The 26,152-nt window shown below is 36.0% G+C and overlaps 1 protein-coding gene across 1 annotated transcript in view; it reads right to left on the reverse strand.

The window, feature by feature from the left end:
- The window catches only part of LOC127421849 (chloride channel protein 2-like), a 68,230-nt gene that overhangs the window by 18,079 nt on the left and 23,999 nt on the right, over positions 1-26,152 (reverse strand). Inside the window, exons 2-12 of the mRNA XM_051665024.1 lie at positions 22,170-22,323; positions 17,391-17,522; positions 15,646-15,774; positions 15,430-15,563; positions 15,128-15,205; positions 13,859-13,937; positions 12,340-12,465; positions 12,174-12,258; positions 8,629-8,730; positions 8,177-8,261; positions 7,680-7,835 (exon numbers count right to left, since the gene is read on the reverse strand). Of these exons, the coding sequence (XP_051520984.1) occupies positions 7,680-7,835; positions 8,177-8,261; positions 8,629-8,730; positions 12,174-12,258; positions 12,340-12,465; positions 13,859-13,937; positions 15,128-15,205; positions 15,430-15,563; positions 15,646-15,774; positions 17,391-17,522; positions 22,170-22,323 (1,260 nt within the window). The remainder of the gene's footprint in view (positions 1-7,679; positions 7,836-8,176; positions 8,262-8,628; positions 8,731-12,173; positions 12,259-12,339; positions 12,466-13,858; positions 13,938-15,127; positions 15,206-15,429; positions 15,564-15,645; positions 15,775-17,390; positions 17,523-22,169; positions 22,324-26,152) is intronic.

A 26,152-nucleotide genomic window follows, 5' to 3' on the forward strand; every position in this document is an offset into this window, starting at 1 on the left:
CAGAGAATGGCCAGACTGGTTTGAACTGACAAAGTCTACGGTAACTCAGATAACCACTCTGTACAATTGTGCTGAGAAGTATAGCAGGTTGGCGGGTTGGCACTGTTTTGGTGGCACGAGGGGGACCTACACAATATTAGGCAGGTGGTTTTATTGTTGTGGCTGATCGGTGTAAACATTATGAGCAAATCCGATAAAAATCATGTCCAGGTGACATTTCACTGTGTTTAATTGTCACAGTGCAAAAAAATACATTTTCTTTCTTTTCATTTTATGCGTAAGTATGACCCAGACATATTCTTGACGGGTTTTTTTGAGATTCATTCTTATAATTACTAAGCAAAATACATTTAACTACAGTAAGCAATTAAAAGTTTGTCTTTCCACACAAAAATTTATTTTTCAAAGAACAGAAACGGAACAAAATATGCTGATAAAAGTGAGTATGTGTGATAGAGATCTCATTAGTGAACAACAGAAGACAATCTGATGTGATTAACGTTTTAATAACACTTTATATGAGACAGATAAATTAATTATGAGTGAATGGCGACACACACTCACATACACACACTCACATACACAAACAAGTCTGAACTTTGCACCAATCTAGAAATGGCATTTCTGTTTATTTGTTAATTAGGCACATGAACACACACACACACACACACACGCAATGAAAGGTAAAACAGACACACACGCAGGAGTCACTTGGTACTGAATGTGAGGTGAATCCTGAAGTGAACTGTGGGTAATTAGCAGAGTGATGCGATTGGCTGATTCAGACAACCGGATGAGAAGTTAATTAACAGAGAAAACAAACACACACATCACACACACACACACACACACACACACACACACACACACAGAGAGACACACACTCACACACACATACACATACACTCGCACTCACATACACAGAGCAATCGATGGTTCCTGTGAGGACAGAAGTGCTGTTTGTGGAGTTAGAGGGTGGATTGTGTGAACTTTACGTAAGCGTTATGTGAATGTTGTTGGAGAGTGTTTGTAAGCAGTGGATGGATAGAGAGATCATTGCATAATATTCTCTCCTTTCATTCGTTCTTTGTGTCGACCTCTCTTTCTCAACCTGCAGCTGCTCCTGCAGATGTGGTGGCCTACTCAAAATTAAATAAACAAACAAATAAATAAATAAATAAATATGTAAATCATTAAATGCATAGTGAGTTAATTAAATGCATCATTAAAAAAATAATTAAATATTTAAATTAATCATTAAATACATAGTGATTTAATTTGATGCATCATTAAATAATTACATATTTAAATAATTAAATACTGAGTGGCAGACCCGAAGGTGGCAGCCCAGTCGAGTCCTCGGCATCCGACATCACCAGTGCGCTCTCCGACGGGGCGATCAAAGACTCATCGTGCTCACAAGCCCCGAGAGAGATGTTAGGCTGGCCGTGAGGCGAGCTGGTCTCATCTCGGAACTCGACGGGGCAGACGAGTGTGCTGGGGAACGGGAGGTCCGCGGGGAATTACCCAGCGAGACCACGCCCTTTGAAATCCCCAAATCGCCTCCAGCGCCAGCTGGGCCGGCCTCGTACCCGTAGGTAGAAGGCGCAGCATGGGGGGCGGCTGGAATGGCTTTCCCTCGGAGGAAGGAAAGCCGCGACCGCAACGTTGCCATGGTCATGTTCTCTCAATCAGAGATAACGACCGCATCCAGGAATCACACGAAGACGGAAAGGCATCTTAAAAAGACGTGTCTTTAAAAAGACGGTTCACGTCAATGTGTTGCTCTGATAGAGGAAAATATACTCTTTGCAGAAATATATACTCTCTCTCAGTAGCGCTGTCGATGCGCCCAGGGGAGCCAGCTCCTTTTATACCCGTATGTCCGGGGGAGTGGCATGCAAATTCCACTCACCAATTCTCATTGGCCTTTTCTCAAAGATTGGAGGTGTTTGGGGCTCCCAGAAGCCACCCCTAGTGTCCCTTCATCGACACAACGTCGAGTGAGTGACAGAAGGGGAACACTAAATGTCCCTTGTATTTTATTTCAGCAGTATGTATCATCCATTTTCATTTTAGCATTGATTTTACGTTTACGCATGAGCTTCGTGTCTTTACATTTTCAGGGTTATGTTTATTGGCATGTCACACAACGACAGTGGGCGTCGCCTTTCAAAATCGATTTCTTTTGATTTTCTGGTTTGTTTAGGTGAGATATGTAGATCAGACAGCTGCCGCATCGACTCTGAGGTCTCCATCTTTCAGCAAATGCCAGCTCTTTGTTTCTTCTTCACTCTTCATCAAACTTTGCGCGTTTCGCACTCTATTTCTTTGGACTGCTGATATTCTGAGCCAATGAGAAAATCTCGAAGGAGAGTCGCTCAATTACACCCACCTGCTTTGAATGGTGTGTTGGTAATTCTCTTGCTAAAATGAAAAAGATCCCAAAGGAAGCTCTGAGCTATTGTTTAAATGAAATTGATTTAAAAGGTAGTGCTGAAATGAAATACATTTTATTTACCGATTTAACGACGCACTGAAATAATTCTCTATGTATTTAATGATTTAAACATTTAATGATGAATTTAATTATACATTTAATTAATTGACTATGCATATAAATATTTATTTAAATATTTATATAATAATTTAATGATGCATTGAATTAATTCTCTATGAATTTAATGATTTAAGAATATATATTATAATAATTTAAAGATGTTTAATTACATTTTTTATGATTTATTTAAACATTTAATGATTTATTTAATTATACATTTAATTAATTCACCATGTACTTAATGATTAATTTAAATATATAATAATTTAATGATGTATTGAATTAATTCTCTATGTATTTAATGATTTATTTAATCATTTAATGATGAATTTAATTATACGTTTAATTAATTGACTGCATATAATAATTTATTTAAATATTTATAGAATAATTTAATGATGCATTGGATTCATTCTCTATGCATTTAATGATTTATTTAAATATTTATTGAATTTTGAGTAATTTGGTCCTCCATAATGGTCAGATTATCCAGATGAAAGAAATTCTCTGTATTTATTACATGCAAGCACTTTTATTGTAAGTAGCATGTTAGCATGAAAAACACAACTAAACACCCCTAATACTGTGTGTTTATTGACATTAACGTTGTCAGGGGTATTCAATTAACTTTTTTTTTTTTTTTTTAGATCTTCTAAAGATCTGGCTGATGAACAAATATGTTTTTACACACTTAACTAACAAATATGCTTTGATCAACTTTAATTTGAAAAGATGAAACAAAATGATAATTTTTACACATTTATGGACTACTGTTTACAAATCATGAAAACTGAGAAGACATTTAAAATCTGCGAGAGCCCATATCGTTTGACAAAAAAATAAATAATCTGAAAAAGGTGAAAATGACGGGCCTGATTTGGCACATATCACTATATAGAGCGCAATTAAAGAATTATTATATATATTAAAACTTTTTCCAATTAGAGACGTCCCTGGTTCTTATTTCATTTGTCCCCAAACTATAGCCATAGTAAACTAACACACACACACAACACACACAGAAAATAAGTTTAATATTTATGCATTTCAGTTTCATAACAAAATTCCATCAAATTGAGTAATCTTTAATAAAATAAAACTAAATATTTTAGGTTTTATTCATTTAATTTTCTTAATCATACACAATTCAATTTAATGGGATTTTGTTATTACATTTTAAATGTGTAAATCTTTAAAAAATAAGCTAAATATATTTGTTGAGTGCACACACACAGCTTAAGGCAAAGGTCTCTGTTCAGCATAAGGACCCACAGTGCACCTGTCCCCATGGCAACGCTAATGACATCACTTCCTGTGCAGTGACAGGTTTCGACCGGGTTCTGATGAGGTTGCCAAGGCGACACTCATGCAGGTAGTGACTGATGCAAATCTTAGTGCACACACACACATCCATTTTCCTAAACTAGTGAATTGGAGAGCTGAAATCATGGAATGGATTTAGTTTTTTTCAGGTATCAGGGGATTGAAATCCGTTCATTAGCCATACCGGTTTACAAATCTCCATCCAATCATTCCATTGAACATGACTTTGTTCAGGGAGAGTCAAATCAGGCCTGAATCTTGAGGCCTAATAACAGATCAGATTGGCCTTTTACTAACAAACCACGTCCAGTTTCTTGAGCTTGAACTTTTCTGACATAAAACGGAGCGTCAGAGATCCCAAACCCCACCTACTACTCACAAGCATGTGCGGTTTTTAAACTTTGATTTGCCAAATAGTTTTACAGATACAGGCCAATGGAATATTAAGGTGTGGTCCACAATTACTAATTGACCATTATTTTCTGAACTCAAAGTTCACATTTAATGAAACATTTAACGATTCACATTGACATCAGGATATTTTGAGGATATACACCAAATTTTGTCTCATTTTGACAAAATATGAGTGCTACAAAAAATAAAATAATTCACAACTTTGGAACAGTTTGATCAAGGAAATCAAAATTTAGCAAATGTTTTCATATGCTTACAAGTCCTAAAACCCTAAAATTAGAATAAAAAAATAAAACATTTACCACCAACAGCCAATTAAAATTCAGTGGCCAAGAATTTCTACTGTGATTGGCCGATCATGCAATTTGGTTTGTGGGTCCTTGACAAATAAGGTTGTCCGAGAAAATAAAAAAGAGAAATCTTTTAAAAATCTAGTTTAAAGGGGGCCTGGGTAGCTCAGCGAGTATTGACACTGACTACCACCCCTGGAGTCGCAAGTTTGAATCCAGGGTGTGTTACTCCAGTCAGGTCTCCTAAGCAACCAAATTGGCCCGGTTGCTAGGGAGGGTAGAGTCACATGGGGTAACCTCCTTGTGGTTGCTATAATGTGGTTCTCGCTCTTGGTGGGGCGCATGGTGAGTTGTGCGTGGATGCCGTGGAGAATAGCGTGAAGCCTCCACACGCACTCGGTTTCCGTGGTAATGCGCACAACAAGTCACGGTCTCAGATGCGGAGGCAACTGAGATTCGTCCTCTGCCACCCGGATTGAGTCACTACGCCACCACAAGGACTTAGAGCACATTGGGAACTGGATGTTCCAATCTTTAAAAACACACGTGTTACATCTTTGCGTCCGTGTTGGTTTCATCCAGTATTGAAAAATGTCATTTTCAACAAAGAAAATTATTTAATGACTTTAAAAATATCATTAATGACATTAAAAATAAAAATAAAAACTTTCATATATTCTTAGGTTTTTTTGTTTTGTTTCGTTTTGTTTTTTACAAATGTAATGAATTTTTGAGCCATAACTATCAAGAAGTTTTCTTAGGGTTACTTTATTTGACCTGAAGAAAATCTGTCAACATATGATTCGTTTTAAAAACTTCACACACAGTCATGAAGATCTAAAGGTGTCTTCTCTGTTTTATGGTTTAATTGTCACATGTCAACAAAGCGGCTATGTTGGTTACACCACCTGACATTTTTCAAATATTTTTCAAAAAAAAATTTCTCTCCAAATATTAATAATAACTGTTTTTTTATATATAATTATAAGTTTCAAGTTTGTACTTTGACCTATTCCCTGTTCACAATTTCTTGCCATTCTTTACGTAACGACACTCAGTTTACATCTAGGGTTAGTTACAGTTCTTTATGTTCTGTATTGCACTCGATAAGAATAAGTATAAGTATAAGGATAAACTAGGTTAAAACAGGTTAAATATATACTATTACTCAATTAATGAAATGCCTGTGATTCCCCCTTTTTAACTTGGTGTTATAGATTATTTCAATTTGTAGTTTATTTATTTATTTTTATGTATTTATTTAAAAAAAAAAAGAAAGAGAGAGAGAGAGAGAGAGAGAGAGAGAGAGAGAGAGAGAGAGAGAGAAATTATGTACCCTGAATGCATGTAGAGTTGTGGCCAAAAATATTGGCACTCTTGGTAAATAAGAGCAAAGAAGGCTGTGAAATAAAATCTGCATTGTTTATCCTTTTGAACTTTCATTCAAAAAATTCACAAAAAAACAAAAAAACAAAAACAAATCGAACCTTTAACTAAAGTAGAACAATTGAAACAGGGGAAATATCTCATTATTATATTAATATTTTTCTCCCAAACATGTTGGCCACAATTATTGGCACCCCTAGAAATTCTTAGGAGCAAAATATTTCTGAAGTATATTCTCATTCATATTTTACATTTTTTTAGTGCACCTGGGTGGCTAGGAACATGAAATTGTTCAGCCATGACTTCCTGTTTCACAGGGGTGTAAATATGAGGTAACACACAAGCCAAATTCCCTTAATCATCATTCACAGTGGGTTAGACTGAAGAATATATTTCTGATGTGCGGCAAAAGGTTGTTGAGCTTCACAAAATGGTAAGTGGCTATAAGAAAATAGCTAAAGCATTGAAAATGCCTTTTTCCACCATCAGGGCAATAATTAACAAGTTCCAATCAACTGGAGATCTTAAGAATTGGCCTGGAAAAGGACGTGTGTCTAAATTGTCTCCACGCACAGTGAGGAGGATGGTTCAAGTGGCCAAAGAATCTCCAAGGATCACAGCTGGGGAACTGCAGAAATTAGTTGGGTCTTGGGGTCAGAAAGTCTCAAAAAATAAAAATAAAAAATATATCAGATATCACCTACATCACCACAAGTTGTTTGGGAGGGTTTCAAGAAAAAAAAGCCTCTGCTCTCATCCAACAACACACTCAAGCGTCTTCAGTTTGCCAGACATTACTGGAACTTCAAATGTGACCAGATTCTTTGGTCAGATGAAACAAAAAAAGAGCTTTTTGGCAGCAAACACCAGAGATGGGTTTGGTGCACACAGAGATGAAGAAGTACCCAATGCCCACGGTTAAATGTGGTGCTAGATCTTTAATGTTGTGGGGCTGTTTTTCTGCCAGAGGTCCAGAACATATTGTTTGGATACATGGCATCATGGACTCTATCATATACCAACAGATAAAAAATCTAAACCTGACTGCCTCTGCCAGAAGGCTTACAATGGGCCCTGGTTGGATCTTCCAGCAGGACAATGATCCAAAACAAACATCAAAGTCAACACAAAAATGGTTCACTGACCACAAAATCAAGGTTCTGCCATGGCCATCCCAGTCCCCTGACCTGAACCCCATAGAAAACCTGTGGTGTGAACTGCCTTATTTGCTCATATTTACCAAGGGTGCCAATATTTTTGGCCACAACTGTAGTAGCTTGGCATATGTAACACACAAGTGACCAATTTTTTTTTTAAAGATTATTCCAAACTGTTTTTTGTTTGTTTGGTTTTTTTTTAATCAAATAATTTTTTTTATTATTTTTTTTTTTTGTACAAATACAGATTTATTTTATTTATTCATTTTTTTTACTGTCTCCGGACAGTTACACTTAAATATTTTTTTACTTTAAGCCCTAGAACAAATAACAAAATGAAAACTGAACAAACAGTAGAGGTGCATTCAAGTTATTGTTTTGTGTGAAAAGCACTTTTAATGTCTTTTCGTACAAATTAATAGATCCGTATATACATACAGAGTGTCTACAAGAGGTGGTATGACACATCATGTGAGCCCTTGAAAGTGAAAACAAATCTAAAACCAGACTCAGAATCAAGAATGGCCATTTAGAAGCGTGTTTGCTTACCTTCATAACAATGAAGATGACGAGGATGATGAAGACGTTGGCCTGTGGATGTTTCCAGGCGGTCGAGTGACTGTCATAATTAAAGTCTTCTGAGATTCCCTGCTTTGCCCAGGTGCGATTGTCGAAAAATGAAACCAGAGTCTCCTTTTGTGTGAGCTGTACAGAGGAAATTATGTCATAAACATCCAAAACCAAAATCTGTTCTTAACATGTTTAATTTGGCTTATTGGCTTATTAATAATGGCTAATTGTACATAATTTTAATTAGTTCAATAGTTCAAACCCTAACACTGCTAATGGAGAATTTTATTACCGCATACTGAGTCATTAACTAATTAATGGGAAAGATTGTGTGAGAGTGCATTGATTTTGTGTGTGTGTTGTCAAGAATGATTAATGAACGCTTCATGTTTCCTCTTAACTGTCTCATTAAGATTATTAACTGCAATGGGGTTAAAAGCCTGGGGAAAACACACACACACACACACATGATTTACCTGTCCTGCCATGAACTGCCCAAAGCCCGGAGGGAAAGTGAGTGTTGATACGAGTAGAGTGACCAGAGCGGGGTACAACAGACGCCTGCACACATTGGAAAAAGATCCTTCACTTATGATGACCTCTTCTTCTTAAATTAAGCCAAGTACAATAACTACACCGTAAATCCAATGCTTTAAGAAACTGAATTAAGATTGTTTGTCCTATTAATGAGCCTTTTTGAAGAGGTTTTTAAGAGGTTTAACTACACGACCAGTTGTTTAGAGACACACTTGACTGAAATGTTTCTCATGATCTTGAAAAAAATGTTTTGATCAAAAGGCTTATGCTTGAATGCTCAAAATCAGTTTTGTGCACAGAAATGCATGCATGAATTTCTTTACAAAACTGAAATTTAGTTGTAGTGGATAGTGTACATCAATCCGGTTTAAAAAGCACAGAGGACACTCACTTCTTCATGAGGAACTTGTTGATGGTTTTCTGTTTCCTCATAAACTGAACGATCAGTCTGTTCAAATATACAAATAAGGCGCCACCAAACCCGCTAGCAATCCTGCAAAAAGAACAGTCGTGCATTACAGTGATTTTACCACAGTTAAGGGAATTCATCATGCATTTTACAACAGCTTCAAATATGGCTCATCCAATCAGATTTTATAGCCAGAAAAGGCTGAATCAGTTTAAAAAAAACATGATTAACCAAACTCTTAATGAGACTGATTTTTAGAAAAATAATGAAGCTTTATGCTAATGATTTGATGCATATTCATGAATGGGGAAAAACGCTCATGAATAACAGATTCGTAATACAAGAGGCTCATTACAGTGAGCTTGTTTGTCCTCATCAAACATCTATTGGGTACAATGTGTCTAAAATGAGAACATGTGCACATGAGCAATTAGCAAGACATCAGGATGTTCATTAAGCGATTAAGGAGAGGGCGTGGCCTGGCTGCAGCAATTGGTATTTAAAGGTGCTCTAAGTGGTTTTTTTCATATAAAGGTATGCAACAAATTTTCCTACTCCCTGAGAGATATTACTGAAATAAGTGTTGTGAGATATCTCACTGGTCTCTGTGACAGCTCTAGACTCTGTAAACAGCAAACTAAAATGTGTCCGTGGACAATGACGCTTTTGACCTGTCAATCATTTTTGCACGTTCTCATAGTATTGTATTTACAGCGAATTATTGAGGCTTAATGCCATTTTTATGCCATGTTGTTCATAACAGTTGTCAGTTTAGGGTGCTATTTTGCTGCTGTTGTTTTTAACAACCGTTTCTGCACGATATCGGTCTCAATAAAGCTCATTTGGTATCTTTGGAGTGCGGTGGTTTGGAAAGAGGGGGCGTGGCTAATCCAGCGACTCATGGAAGTAGAATGGCTGTAATCGCTTACAGCATCTGTAATGGAGTATTATGAAGTCATTATTCAGTAAACAAAAAATGTAAAAAGGGATTAGAAAAATAAACAAATCAACATAATATTCTCTGAAACAGAGTTAATCTTGTCACTGTCGAAAAAGTTCATTGACAGATGATTTTTTAAATTTTGTCATTGTTTACGAATACTGTTGTATACTAAGTCTACTAAGCATACTGTTGATGAAAATATGATGAGTTAAAAATATACTTCCAGACTTAAACAGAAGAAACATCCAGAGAAACATCTGTTTATCAGCACAGACAATGAAGCGAATGAACGAGTGAAGTTTATCTAAATTACGTGCTAGTCATAACATAACTTTATTTGCGTTGTGAATACGCTGTTTCCGTAAAAATAAAAAACACACTACACACAATGCAATATCCTAAACTGGCTAAACACAGAAAATTAAAAACAGTCTCTAAAGCATAAATAATTCAGAATACAGTAAGATAACATTAAAAAAAAAAAAGTAGCTAATTATTCAGAATAATCATTATATGTTATTATTTAAGGAGCTCAGGTTTTCCCAGCAAGGACAGTTGTACAAGTTATATTTTATCTGTAGGCTCTCTTTTACTAGTTTGATAACATGTTTAAATTAAGAAAATTTGTATACATATTTTCTAAATGTTTAATATTTGATTAAAGTTTGATCTGTTACAGTTTGACACACATTTTTGTCATTTTGTACATTATCACAGACTAAAACATTTCATTTTGACTAAAATGATATGCCATTTTAGTCACTAAAATGGCATATCATTTCAATCAACTAAAGTTTTAATTTGCCAATAACTGATAGTTCCAAAACGCAAATATCGGCACCGATAAATCGGTAAAACCAATATATCGGTCTACCTCTATTTTGAGAAAAATTTTCTTAAAAATTAGTCAATATGTTGTCATATCATTAGAGGTAGACCAGTATATCGGTTTTAACGATTTATTGGTGCCGATAGTTGCTTTTTGGAACTATCGGTTATCGGCAAAAATCTGTGCCGATATTTTATATTTTTTTATTACTTCCATGATTTTGTTTCTGAGGCTAGCACTGCGTGTTTACAAGCACAGTGCAGCACTTATTCCACCCTTCACCTGGTGAATATATAAGGCTATAAAAAGCTTAATTTGATAAATACTTAAATATAGAGCGTTGTAATTAAGTAATTAAGTTACTCTGTTCTTTCAAAATAAGAGTCCCCAGTGTGTTTCGGGTTTGTTTATAGTTAAAATCCCACATTATGCACCAACTGTTTTCCTGGTTATTACTGGGATTTTTATTGAAAAATAAGATGCATCTGGGACTTTATTCATTTTTGGAAAAGGTTTTAACATTCTATAAATCGTTTTTAAGAAATATCAGCCAATTAATCAATAACTACAACCTTAGTTATTGGTATCGTCAAAATCCACTATCGGTCGACCTTTAATGACTAAAACAAAAACGTAAAATTGAACACTGTCTGAAAACAAGTCTTAATATCTTATGCAGTTTTACTTCAAGTAAATGCATATTTTTAAGGATGTTTATATATTTATTGCTGAAAACACACACACAAAAAAAAACTTTTGAGCAATGAATTTTCATGACTTTTCCAGTTGTTTGTGATAAGGAAATGTGAAAATCATTTTGACTGAGACTGTCTTCATTTAGACCAATTTGTGAACCTGTTTGCCTAATACAGGAGCACCAAAAAACCAAAAGCACTTTATTTGAATTTTTATGAAGTATTGTCCCCTAGTGTCATTTTTCCAAAATTCATATTTCAGGCATGGAAGCAATTCACCAATTATAATCACATTTATATTTAGTCATTTAGTAGATGCTTTTATCTAATCAAAATCTTTCAATTCAGCCTGATGCATCATACACTGATGATCTTAATGAAAGGCCATAAATATTAAACCGCGTTTTGCATTATTTTTATTAAAAATAAAATGTTGTCCTCATGTCAATGGGAACATTTAGCTCTTTTCTCTTATTGTCATTTTCCATAGGCCTATTGTAATAAACTCGCAGCATCACATGTCTCCTTCTCTAGCCTTTATGTAAAACTGCACCTGTCATAAAAACACGCCATGATTTTATTACATATATTTTTGGATTTTCCACATTTCGACACTGTTCTGGAAAGCAAAGAAAACTTTTATGTATCCTAGATAAACTTCTGAAGGTACATTTTCCGCTATAATAATAATAATGTACGTATTTATTTTTAGTTGGTTAATTTATCGTCATCTCTGCCGAAAGCCGCTGGTCTGATACACTGAAAAGAACCGAATCGAAAGCTTGTTTTGCTTTGCTTACAAATCGAATACCACGTTTTACGAGTAATTTCAAGAAAAACATATGTTCACTATATAGATTTCTACGACCTTTTCATGATTTTTAAGATTTGATTCATTTCCATGGTTTTTCCAGGCCCGGATAACTCAATTTTACAATTCTATGACATTTCCAGGTTGTTGACGATCATAGGAACCCTGGAAAATGATGTTTTGCAGCTATCTGAGGTGTTAAGAAAAACACTGGATTAAAATAGAAAAGGTAAGTGAGGCAGAACGAACCCGATCACAGCGAAGGCAGGAAGCTCCTGGAGGTCAAAGGGGAAGTCCAGCCTGAAGCGTGTTTTAAAGAGAGCTGTGATCGTCTCTGAGGAACAAAGAGACAACTGTTCAACATGTATAACACATACAAGTACATCAGGTGTGCTCAAAGCATATCAACACACACCTTCATCTCTGTTCCACACTGCCAGCACTCTGAAGATAAAGGCACTGAATGTAGCAGCAAAGAATCCTCGCCAGTAGTTTCGTACGGCAAAAAACGTGGAGGTGACCTCAATGCTAAACAACACACCTGAAACACACACACATATACTGTATATATATATATATATATATATATATATACAGTATATACATACACAGTACATCCAAACAAAGTTGTTTGATTAGGTTATGCTGTTCTTCTGGGGACACTTCCTTTTTCTCCTTATATGGTGTCAGGTGAGCTCACTTCACTGCACTTACATAAACAAGACATTGTCGTGTGTGATTTACTATGTATGCATGTGAAGCCAGCTGCTCCTCCACTGATAACACCACAACACAAGCATCATGCACGCTCTGTGTGTGTTTTGGATGACAGAGATTAGAGCACTTATTCACTATGAAGCGTGCAGCACATACAGACTACATATTTATTTTATTTAATCGCAGCCTTTTGCAATTAAATAATCACACAATATAAAAATTGCACAACATATTGGGGCCGGTATATTATTGGCTGATAACTGGGAAAATACAAATATTATTAATCACGATAATTTCTGACGGTTTATTTGCTTGCGGCAGAAAATCACTGACTGCCTGCGGTTTCTGTTCTTGTCAGGCAGTCTCAAGAGTCAGAAAAGGTGTTTTAAACCTTTAAATCATGCCACTTCACTCTGTGAGGATTATTTCTACATCTATGCACCGTTTTACATTGTTTTGTGACTTTCTTTAATTGGGATCTTTTGCTGTAAGTAATTATATGCCATTTTCCATTTCGGTTTATGTTTCATCAAGTAATATGCGAAAAAGTGACACGCTAAATACTTATTACTTTCATGATACATAAACAGAATCTAGAAAATGGCATATTGTTACTTAAAGCAGATGATCATGATTAAAACGAGCCCAAACAAAATGTAACTAGGTGCACAGATCTTTAAATATTCTTGATAGGGTGACGCAAGATGTTAACTTGACTAAAGACTAAAGTTTGTGAGTGATTCTCGTATTTTACGAGTTGAGACTTTTCCAACATTATGACATGACTTTCCGATCTGTATAATACTTTTACTTATTCCCATTATGATTCATTTGAATATATTTATCAAATACATAATTTTTATAATAATAAAAATAAAAAAACATTTAACTGTCACAAATGAGCTCTGTGCAAAAGTGTTTCTAGTTTCAAAGGGTGCGTGGCCAAAAACAAATTGAGAACCACTGAGGTAAACCAACACACACACACACACACACACACACACACACACATACACACTCACACATACACACAGACACACACACACACACACACATACACAGACACACACACATACAGATACACACACACACACACACACAGACAGACACACACACACACACACACACACACACACACACACACACATACACACACACACACACACTCACACACAGACACACACACACACAGACAGACACACACACAGTGTTTTTACCTCCAATGGGAGCAGCAAAGCAGCATCCAACACCGACAGCACAGGCAGCAGCGAGCATCTCAGTGTTCCTGGACTCATTCTGTTCAACACACAGATTAATTAATACACAACAGCAGATTCCTTGATCTGTTCTGTTTAACAACAAACACACACACAAAACTAAACGACATGCCAGCACAATACAGGCCAATACACTCAAAAACAATAAAAAAAAAAATAATTACACAAATTAACAATTTATGCACAACACAATCTATAATAATGTCTACAAACCCACAAAAACGTAGACACACACCTGTTCGGTAAATTTATTCTGAGAAGAATATCCTCACAAAAGGAAAACTTCATCAAGAGAAATGCAAAAATACATACAAACACACACAAACACACACACACACACACACACACACACACACACACACAAACACAAACACACACGCAGAGACACACACACACAAACACACACACACAGAGACACACACACAAACACACACACACACACACACACACACACACACACAAACACAAACACACACGCAGAGACACACACACACACAAACACACACACACAGAGACACACACACAAACACACACACACACATTTTTGGCAATAAAAATATCTAGGCTGAAACAGGTATTTCTTTCTTCATGTTTGTTTTAGTAACATTAAATTCACAAGATAAACATTGGTCTAAATGTAACATTTCTACAAAAATATCTACAAACTCCAGTCAGAATGAAATAAATGGGAAGTATGTTTGACTTCCAATTCTGTGCAATTGCAATTCTTCACTGCAGTTATGACAAGAGACTGTGCCTGATAAAGCATAACAACTGACTCTAGATCAGATTTACTTAACTGTATTTTTAAAAGAACAATTTGAGCATTACTTGGTTTAGGATGGAAACACAAACACAAACACACATATAATGTTAGTCACATTTCTTTTGCAACAGCTGCAATTTAGTTTTTTATTATGGTAATGAGAATTGGGGATAAAAAAGATACAAATGGAAAATAATGCCACAAAGCAATGCACATATATACTGTATGTATATATTAATGTTAATAAAAATAATTTTCTTTAAGCAGAATTTCATTTCTTTTTTCTTTCTTTTGATTTTGAGAGGAAATATGACACGGTTTGTGAGATTAACCCATATTTTATACTCATAGAGGAGCTCGCTTAAAATGAAAGGATGTGACAACTTTATGCTGGTGTAGCTTAATATGCCAACATACTGTAGTAATAAAGTATTTTTAATTACCTCATAAATCCCACCGAAGAAAGACATGAATTTGCAAAGAAGAGCAGCACACAAACTGGCAATGTGCACGAACGGCCCCTACAAGTGAGAAAACACACACACACAGCATGTGATAAATGTATAACAAAACAGTGATACTTTGGGAATAAAACAACATTACTGACTCATGTGAAAGAGTGACTACCTATCATGCTTGATGACTTTACTATTATTAAAAAAATGTGAAAAATAGTCATAATAAAGAACGAGTGTCTAGACTTTTGACCTGTAGTGTAAATTATAATGTGTGTGTGTGTGTTCACCTCCTTGCCCAGAGGTAATCCACTGCCCAGTGCACACGTCAGACCGACGACTTTGGCCACAAATGTTTTTAATGTGAGATATTCCTTGAGCACCACTCCTCTCAGAATCGTCTTCATCTCAGGAATACCAGACCCTGAACGAAATATACATGCAGGTAATCACTGCTGAATTATCTACAACAGAAATCTCTCATCAGCTGTGTGTGTGTGTCTCACCAGCTGCCTGAGGTGCTACTATGTGAGTAAATCCTGCTGAGAAACTGATGAGAACCACAGGATAAGTGACCCACGCCAAATACTGCAGAATAACATTACTGTCCAAACCGCCGTACATCCAGTTCTGTGCTATAGAGAGAGAGACATGACATTAAAAGGTGTTTATGTGCCATTTAAAGTTCACAAGTACAGAGAGTACTATTTTAACATTTTTAAAAAGCCAAAAACATATTTAAGTTGAAGTAAAAAAAAAAAACCCTTAAACTCTGGTGCATTTTTTGTGCTGCCGCCCGCAATTTTTCACACTCAAATTTAAAAGCTCACCATTCACACATACTATGGACTAATTGTAAAAATTGAAAAGTCTTATTTTATTCCACTAGATGGCAGCAAGTACTAGAAAAAATTATATTTTTTCTCTATCACAGTCCATCACAATATACAGATCTGAAATGTAGGTGGCGCTCTAACACATTTTATCCCTCACAGATGTGCTCGTCCATAGACATTCAGTCTAATTTTCAGTTCAAGCAACACCCTCTGTGTTTCATTGAATATCTCGGCCTCTGAGTGGACTAGAAGCTCAATCTTGGTGTCATTAGAAAGCTGAGATCCTCCCCTTTGCAATCAGTAGTCAAAAACATATTTTTCTGATGATTTGTTTTGCATGCTTTTCCTTCTGGATGGCATATTTTGCAAACTCACAGACAAGTAAACAATGGCTCATTTTTTTATTTCTTTTTTTAAGAAAACTTCCTAAGGTAAAATCAGATACTGTATAAAGTTTTAGCTATTTGGGGCTTACAGCAGCAGTTATCGGAGCATAAAAGGGACGTTTGTATTTGATGACTTACAGAAATCATATTTCACTTTGTGATTCTTTTGAGAATATTTTGGACTGTGGTATTAGGGCAACAACATTAACTATACAGTCACATTCCTGAGAATCAGAGCTTTCATTTGATATATGACTTGACCATTTATGTGCTATGTGAAGAACTTTTATATTTATATTAATATGTCTATTTATTGTGCTTATTTTCACTGTGAATGTTTTGAGGCCTTATTTAGTTATTCTATGTAACATAAATGCAGAAGTGATGTTATCTCTGAAAAGTACAGATTCTAAGCTTTCAAATGACACCTATTTGAGTAATTGATGTAAATTACTACACTTAAATACTGTATTATTGGTGAGAATTTACACTTTACTCAATTACTACTGAAATGGAATACTTTAATCAAGAAAAAAAATGTTACCCAATGAAACCCATTTCCATGTAACACTGTGGTGTGCAAACTACGGCTTTCAAGATGTTTTAAAAATACAAATGATTTGCCCCCGTTATTGAGAAAATAACTGTAAGTCACTAAATTAACTCTGGATGTCACTATCACTGTCACTGATAAATTTGTTTTTAGCAACTGTCCCGTATTGAAAAAAGTTTGGACACCCCTGGTGTAAAATATAATTGATCACAACAATGGTTATTGGTGCTTAGAAATGTTTTATCCACAACAGTCCTTCACAGCGAGTAATACATTTGAATTCAAATGAGTTTGAGTTGATTTGATGAATTTAACATTTTCAGATATTGGCTTCACTTTAACATCTGGTGTGTTCTTGAGTTTTACATAGTCAGAATAATTGATTAACATGTGATTTCAAACACACACACACACACACACACACACACACACACACACACACACACACACACACACACACACAGACACTCTCTCACCTTGTAATAAAAGGGCTATACAGAAGTCCATGACAAAGCTAACCAGAGCCATGACAAGTCCCAGTAAGATGAGGAAGATCCAATCCTCACCGACCCGCAACATGAGGAACCGCTGGCAGTGCACTGCACAGACTCCACAGAGACACACTACATTACCCACAATGCAACAGCACACAACATAAAAACATCAACATCTATACCATGATTAAACTTCAATGCCACTAGAAAAAGTAACTTTATACAGTGCAGAATAAGAACAGAAACTCCCTCAAAATACCTCTGAGCATTAATAAATACATTTTTGATATACAAGGGGTCACCCCTAAAAAGAGTCTAAGGCCTTTCCAACAAGATAACTACATCGCTATCTTTACTCAAGTTTCAGAGAGAAGACTTTAACAATATTCAACCGGTGTATAACTGTAACTGTAATTTGTCAAGTAACAAGCTATTCTTAATTTTAAGGTAAACAAACTACAGACTGTACTGTAAAGTACAACTGAATAATGCTTAAGTGCACTGAAAACGTTTACATGAAATTTAAGTTTTTCTCCAATTTTGCCATTAAAACATAAACAGACGTGTGTAGTACATTAAATAAATGAACAGAACACAGATTTAGGCGTTTACATAAATCAGGGTAATGGGCAAAAAGTCTAGGTGTGTTAATCAGCTTTTGCTCAAGCGTTTATAACCTTTCCCTGATCAGAAAACCGTTCAAGATATTTAGGCTACATGACCTTACATGTTGTCAGCATAATTATAAACATAATCCTTGTAAGACTGTGCATGTTAACACTCTTAATATGTCAATCTAATCTTCGCAAGTTTGGATTTTCTCACATCTCTGCTGATATACAATACACTTAATCTTTCAGGTTTGTGTTAGCAAGAGCGTGTATGTCTGTGTAAAGTGTGTAAAGGAGTATGTTTTTGCTTGTTGTATGTTCTTAAGTGCTCCTGCACAAGAGGCAGTTCATTTAACTAAATAACATCATTTCTGCAGTCATTTTTTACAAATTAATTCTTCATTCTTCTCATAAACAACAAGTCTTGAAAAGAAAAATCTCTCTGCCTCCATAACAGAAACACACAGATGCTGTTAGTATCCACGGCAACCTTGGTAAGAGCCAATGATGACTCACCAAATGATGGAGAAAGAAGCAGCATAAGAACATGTTCGAGACAGGTGGTGTAGGCGTGACACGTGGATGTGCCTTAACACACGCAATGTTCTTAAAATCACTTTTAAGCTCATTTTCAGAGCCGTCACTTTCATTTGTTTTTGAAATACAGCCACCAACTCTATCCAGACAGTACATTAGAATGAGATGTACACACACACACACACACTGAGGTCTGTATGACAAGCGAAACCTCTAAATGTCTTGTTTATGCAGATGTAATGAGGGTGAAGGGTTTATGTAAGCGTGTATGTGTGTGTGTGTGTGTGTGTGTGTGTGTGTGTGTGTGTATCAATGATGGCTTCTGTTTTATAACACTACTCAAAACAAAGTTGTTTCCTTCCATCTCGCTCTCTTCATCAACTGACCCCTCATTTTCTGCTTATGGGACTGAATTCACTCTTTGTTAGCTGACCTGAAATCATTTAGGTGCAGAACATCAATCAGATCAGACCAGAGGCAAATGTGTGTGAGTGTTGACTGATGACATCAAACACTTTTCATAATGATCAGTGTTGGTGAAGCTCCTTTAAAACTTCCATTTGTCAAGCTACAAGCTACTCAAAATCTCAAATCATTAAATTACAGACAAGCTACCATAGTCAATTTTCTCATAAAATTTACAGAAGTTAAACAACAGTCAAACTACTATATTTTCAGTAGCTAAACAATACTTAAACTACTCATAATTTACAGAAGTAAAACTACACAGTTTACAGTAGAAAACCAGAGTCAAGCTACTCAATTTACAGTAAACTTCAGCCAAACTATTTAATTTACAGTTGTTAAACTACAGTCAAACTACTCAATTTATAGTAGTTAAACTACAGTCAAACTACTACATTTACAGTTGTTAAACTAGAGTCAAACTACTACATTTATAGTAGTTAATCTACTGTCAAACTACTCAATATACAGTAGTTAAACTACAGTCAAACTACTCAATTTATAGTAGTTAAACTACAGTCAAACTACTACATTTTCAGTTGTTAAACTAGAGTCAAACTACTACATTTATAGTAGTTAATCTACAGTCAAACTACTCAATTTATAGTAGTTAAACTAGAGTCAAACTACTACATTTACAGTTGTTAAACTACAGTCAAACTACTACATTTACAGTTGTTAAACTAGAGTCAAACTACTACATTTATAGAAGTTAATCTACTGTCAAACTACTCAATATACAGTAGTTAAACTACAGTCAAACTACTCAATTTATAGTAGTTAAACTACAGTCAAACTACTAAATTTACAGTTGTTAAACTACAGCCAAACTACTCAAGTTATAGTAGTTAAACTACAGACAAACTACTCAATTTACAGTAGTTAAACTACAGTCAAACTACTCAATTTACAGTAGTTAAACTACAGTCAAACTACTAAATTTACAGTTGTTAAACTACAGTCAAATTACTAAATTTACAGTTGTTAAACTATGGTCAAACTACTCAATTTATAGTAGTTAAACTACAGACAAACTACTCAATTTATAGTAGTTAAACTACAGTCAAACTACTCAATTTATAGTAGTTAAACTACAGTCAAACTACTCAATTTATAGTAGTTAAACTACAGTCAAACTACTAAATTTACAGTTGTTAAACTACAGTCAAACTACTCAATATATAGTAGTTAAACTACAGTCAAACTACTCAATTTATAGTAGTTAAACTACAGTCAAACTACTCAATTTATAGTAGTTAAACTACAGTCAAACTACTCAATTTATAGTAGTTAAACTACAGTCAAACTACTCAATTTATAGTAGTTAAACTACAGTCAAACTACTCAATTTATAGTAGTTAAACTACAGTCAAACTACTAAATTCACAGTTGTTAAACTACAGTCAGGCTACTCGTCATTTATTAAATACACAGTATTGATGAACTGATTCACTCAAATAAAACCAGCAGTGAAGCATTTTATCAAATTTTTTTGGAAGAAAAAATAAAGCTTGTTAAAGCAAAAGCTACATGGTTTTGAAAACAAAGTTAAGTTAGTGTTCATTACCCAGAATGTGAAAAGATCCCAGTTAAATCAATGTTTTGTTACAATGTAAAGTACTCACACACACACACACACACACACACACACACAAAGAAAGGATGGATAGTGTAGTCCATTGATCAGAGTATTAATAGTTGATGTTTAGTATAAATTACTGTGAGGAGTTTTAACAACAAAAATTTATGAGTTTATTGGTTTAAACTGATGCTTTAAATTTGTTTACCAGAAAAAAAGTCCGGAGGTGATGACTCCAGGGTATACGCAAACCCTGAGAACAAACCACAGACAGTAAACTAAAGAGACTGTATAGTGTGTGTGTGTGTGTGAGAGAGAGAGAGAGAGAGAGACTAGAGAAAAATAAATTAACAAAAGGGAAAATTTGTGCCAGAAAATAAGAAAGAGAGAATTAGAGAAAGAATGTTGGCCAAAGACACACTGTTTAGAGAACAGCTTGTTATTAACAAACACAAACACAAGCCAAAATCTATTTTCAGATGTTCAGAAAGTACAGCCTGAAAAACGATTAACTACGTATACAGTTCATGGTAATATAAAGTACATTATAGTGTTTGTTTTTTAGAACATTTTTGTTCACCTTAACAATTATAGCAGTGTTGGGTTGTCATTTGATGTCTAATGTAAAGTGGTTCAGGACCCAGAAGAGAATCACAGCTTTATTAGGTGTCTGACAGTGACATTAACCCATACAGAGGTGAAAAATGAAAGAGGTTAAAGCATTTATAATGAGAGAGACAGAGAGGGGTCATTTGAAATAATGAATGATGGAGATGCAGTACCATTGCCATAGTGACGTTTGGAGGGGAGAGTTTTTTGTAGTGATGATGTCATAGAAAGAGACAATTTAATCCATTTAGTGCTTCACTGTTGCCATGACAACAACAAACCATTCCAACTGATTCACCTGACGAGAGGAACAGTTCTGTAACCGCCCGGCGCCAACTTGTGACCATGGTGACCACGACACAGATCTCCCACTGACATCACATCTGTTGCACAAAAGCATGTTTGTGTGTGTGCTCATATCCCGTTCAGTTTTTTATGTCTGATCTCACTGTTGGATTTGATTCACAGAATCACACAGAAAGTGAGATTGACTCCCCCAGATAAGGAGTGAAACTGATCATCACTCTTTGACCTCTGACGTACGGACTGTCAGACTGACACACTGCAGAGACACACACATGCCACTACTGTGACAGCACAGCAAACATACAATGATCAAGCCTGTTTCAGCATCTCTGTCTGTCCTGGTTCAGTTTATGACATGATCACTCAGTGGAAAGGTGCTGCCCCCATCAGACCAAACACTGTAACTGCAGTTACAACTTTTACACACAAAACGGGCCTTATTTATGAAACATGAGCAGGACAAATTGGTGTGCAAATGCATTCTTACATAATTTGTCCCATTGAATTGAATGGGACAATTTATGTAAGACTCATTTTACTATGCAAATGTGTTCTGCTCATGTTTCATTCAGTCGAAACATTGTGGCATAGTTGTGAAAACGCTACAATAGTGTTGTAGAAATGTTTGCTGTAACACTGATTGGACTCACTCACTTCGACAATTGACGCATCGTCCCTTTTCATATTCCAGGAGTTTGAGTGGTGGACTGCGGTTGGAAATGGAGCGTCGGTGACGACTGTCCTCTCGAAGTCGTGCTGCCTCTTCTTTAGCGTAAACACCCAATTCCTGAGTGTAACGCCCATACATCTACAGACAGAGAAATTGACAAACTATTAAACCACACTTTAAAGCATATAAGTGTGTTCACTTTGTTCTGCTGATGTAGTGTTTTTGGTGTTTTTGTTAGACAGTTGCCCTCTAGAACTCCAAGTATCCACACGCACCCAAAAGGGCAAAGGTCAAAGGGCAATTATCTTATTAGTCTTCTTCCTTCACACAGATTTTCACTGCTGACGTTCTCTTTGTTTCGCTACAGGTGCTTTAATGACATCTGATAAACTTATCGTGTTTGTGTTGCACTGTCAGCAGTTGTACAGCAGACAGGAAGACTTCTCCCAAAAACCCCTGACCTGCGGGAAAATCCAGCTACAACCAGCTGAAGGTGGTGGCTGATGTTTGGAACATGGGAGCTGGTTTCTAGCTGGTCATTTGTTGGACCTGACTGAGCTGGTGGACTATCGGCTACTTGTCTAGCTGGTTAAGGGCCCTGCTTGAAAAACCAGTTTATGCCAATTTACAAGGTAGTCAAGTTGGTTTTTGAAACCGCTGGTTTGTTGCTGGTCTATGGTGGTCTACCAGCTCAACAAAGCTACTTCAGCAGATCAACTGCTGGTGTTAATCCGATCATTTATTAAAAAACCTGGACCACTGAAATATTAAATTATGATCATGCTCACACACACACACACAACTTTTTGATTTTGATTTGATTAGAGGTCTGCTACCCAACCCAAGCCTTGATGGGACCCTGCTGGAACAAACTGTAAGGTTTCGGGTCGCATTCGGGTCAGTTTTTTTGAAGTATAACTTTGTGTCATGAAGGGTTTGGGTTTGTAATTTTTTTTTTTTTTAAATACACACACATGTGTATATATACACAGTTGAAGTCAGAAGTTTACATACACTTAGGTTGAAGTCAATACAACTCATTTTTTAACCACTTCACAGATTTCATATTAGCAAACTATAGTTTTGGCAAGTCGTTTAAGGACATCTACTTTGTGCATGACACGAGTAATTTTTCCAACAATTGATTACAGACAGATTGTTTCACTTTTAATTGACTATATCACAATTCCAGTGGGTCAGAAGTTTACATACACTAAGTTAACTGTGCCTTTAAGCAGCTTGGAAAATTCCAGAAAATGATGTCAAGCCTTTAGGCAATTAGACAATTAGCTTCTGATAGGCTAATTGGAGTCAATTGGAGGTGCACCTGTGGATGTATTTTAAGGCCAACCTTCAAACTCCTTGCTTGACATCATGGGAAAATCAAAAGAAATCAGCCAAGACCTCCACAAGTCTGGTTCATCCTTGGGAGCAATTTCCAAATGACTGAAGGTACCACGTTCATCTGTACAAACAATAGTTCACAAATATAAACACCATGGGACCACACAGCCATCATACCGCTCAGGAAGGAGACACATTCTGTCTCCTAGAGATGAACATAGTTTGGTGCGAAAAGTGCAAATCAATCCCAGAACAACAGCAAAGGACCTTGTGAAGATGCTGGAGGAAACAGGTAGACAAGTATCTATATCCACAGTAAAACGAGTCCTATATCGACATAACCTGAAAGGCTGCTCAGCAAGGAAGAAGCCACTGCTCCAAAACTGCCATAAAAAAGACAGACTACAGTTTGCTAGTGCACATGGGGACAAAGATCTTACTTTCTGGAGAAATTTACTCTCTGTCTAATGAAACAAAAATGTAACTGTTTGGCTATTATGACCATCGTTATGTTTGGAGGAAAAAGGATAAGGCTTGAAAGCTGAAGAACACCATCCCAACCGTGAAGCATGGGGGTGGCAGCATCATGTTGTGGGGGTGCTTTGCTGCAGGAGGGACTGGTGCACTTCACAAAATAGATGGCATCATGAGGAAGGAAAGTTATGTGGATATATTGAAGCAACATCTCAAGACATCAGCCATGAAGTTAAAGCTCGTTCGCAAATGGGTCTTCCAAATGGACAATGACCACAAGCATATCTCCAAAGTTGTGGCAAAATGGCTTAAGGACAACAAAGTCAAGGTATTGGAGTGGCCATCACAAAGACCTCAACCCAATAGAAAGTTTGTGGGCAGAACTGAAAAAGCGTGTGTGAGCAAGGAGGTCTACAAACCTGACTCAGTTACACCAGTTCTGTCTGGAGGAATGGGCCAAAATTCCAGCAACTTATTGTGAGAAGCTTGTGGAAGGCAACCCAAAACATTTGACCCAAGTTAAACAATTTAAAGGCAATGCTACCAAATACTAACAAAGTGTGTGTAAACTTCTGACCCACTGGGAATGTGATGAAAGAAATAAAAGCTGAAATAAATAATTCTCTCTACTATTTTTTTTTAATTTTCTCCCCTTTTTTTCCCCAATTTGGCATGCCCAATTCCCAATGCACTCTAAGTCCTCATGGTGGCATAGTGACTCTGCATCTGAGACCGTCAACCTGTGCATCTTATCACGTGGCTTGTTGAGCGCATTACCGTGGAGACCTAGCACATGTCCACCGCAGCATCCACACCCAACTCAGCACTGAGAGCGAACCACATTATAGTGACCACAAGGAGGTTATCCCATGTGACTGTACCCTCCCTAGCCAATTTTGTTGCTTAGGAGATCTGGTTGGAGTCACTCAGCACACCCTGGATTCGAACTCGCAACTCCAGGTGTGATAGTCAGCATCTTTACTCGCTGAGCTACCCAGACCCTCAACATTTCACATTCTTAAAATAAAGTAGTAATCCTAACTGACCTAAGACAGGGAATGTTTTTCACTCACTTCGACACTTGATGCAGGAATTGTGAAAAACTGAGTTAAATGTATTTGGCTTAGGTGTATGTAAATTCTGACTTCAACTGTATATATATATATATATATATATATATATATATATATATATATATATATATATATGTGTGTGTGTGTGTGTGTGTATATAGGCTAAAATTATTTAATATATAATATTTATTATTATTATTATTATTATTATTATTATAAATATACATATATATCATACACACACACACACACACATATATATATATATATATATATATATATATATATATATATATATATATATACAGTGCTGGGTAGTAAAAGATTACATGTAATCTGATTACAAAAATCAAGTACTTGTAATAGGCATAAATTACATTTTAAAATACCAGTAATCAGACTACAGTTACTTTTTTATAGATTACATGATTACATTTTAACAGGGCAACGGCAGTAAATTGATAATTTATTGATCATTTTCATATCAATATCATATTCTTACCCCAAAGTGCAGTAGTCTCACAGATAAACAATTTGAGCATGTGCTCCTTTTACGTTACAACAGTATTCACCTCAGCTGAGGAATACGTGATGGACTAAGCAGTGAGGGTTAAAAGTAAGTTTTGAGCTGTTAGCTTTGACCTAGCAATGTCATTGCTGTTGATTTCAGGTTCATTGCTGTTTGTTCATGTAATGTTTTATGCATTTTAAATGGACTAGATATGTTATTATTTCTTGCTACCTCACCAATGGTGTGCAGCTCACACACTGAACTTAATTGCTTCAAAGGATCTAGTGGATGCCATCTCTAAGGGTCCTGCCCGCAGGGTACACAATAGTTCAACTATGTGTGCAGCAATATGGAACAAAGACCATCGCTCTGCTGTTGATGCTGATGCAGTGGAGTCCACTGCATGTAACTTCACATAAAACTTGACACAATTGTTCCTTGTGTGACTCGGTGGAACTCTGCCGTTTTAAAATATTCTGCTGTTTTAGAACATTCTTGCTGTTCAAAAGATAATACGGGAAAAACAAGAACAGAAAATGACTTTTAGAAAGGCAAGGGCCTAAAC

The sequence above is a fragment of the Myxocyprinus asiaticus genome, chromosome 31 (genome assembly GCF_019703515.2).
Source record: "Myxocyprinus asiaticus isolate MX2 ecotype Aquarium Trade chromosome 31, UBuf_Myxa_2, whole genome shotgun sequence".
Taxonomy (NCBI): domain Eukaryota; kingdom Metazoa; phylum Chordata; class Actinopteri; order Cypriniformes; family Catostomidae; genus Myxocyprinus; species Myxocyprinus asiaticus.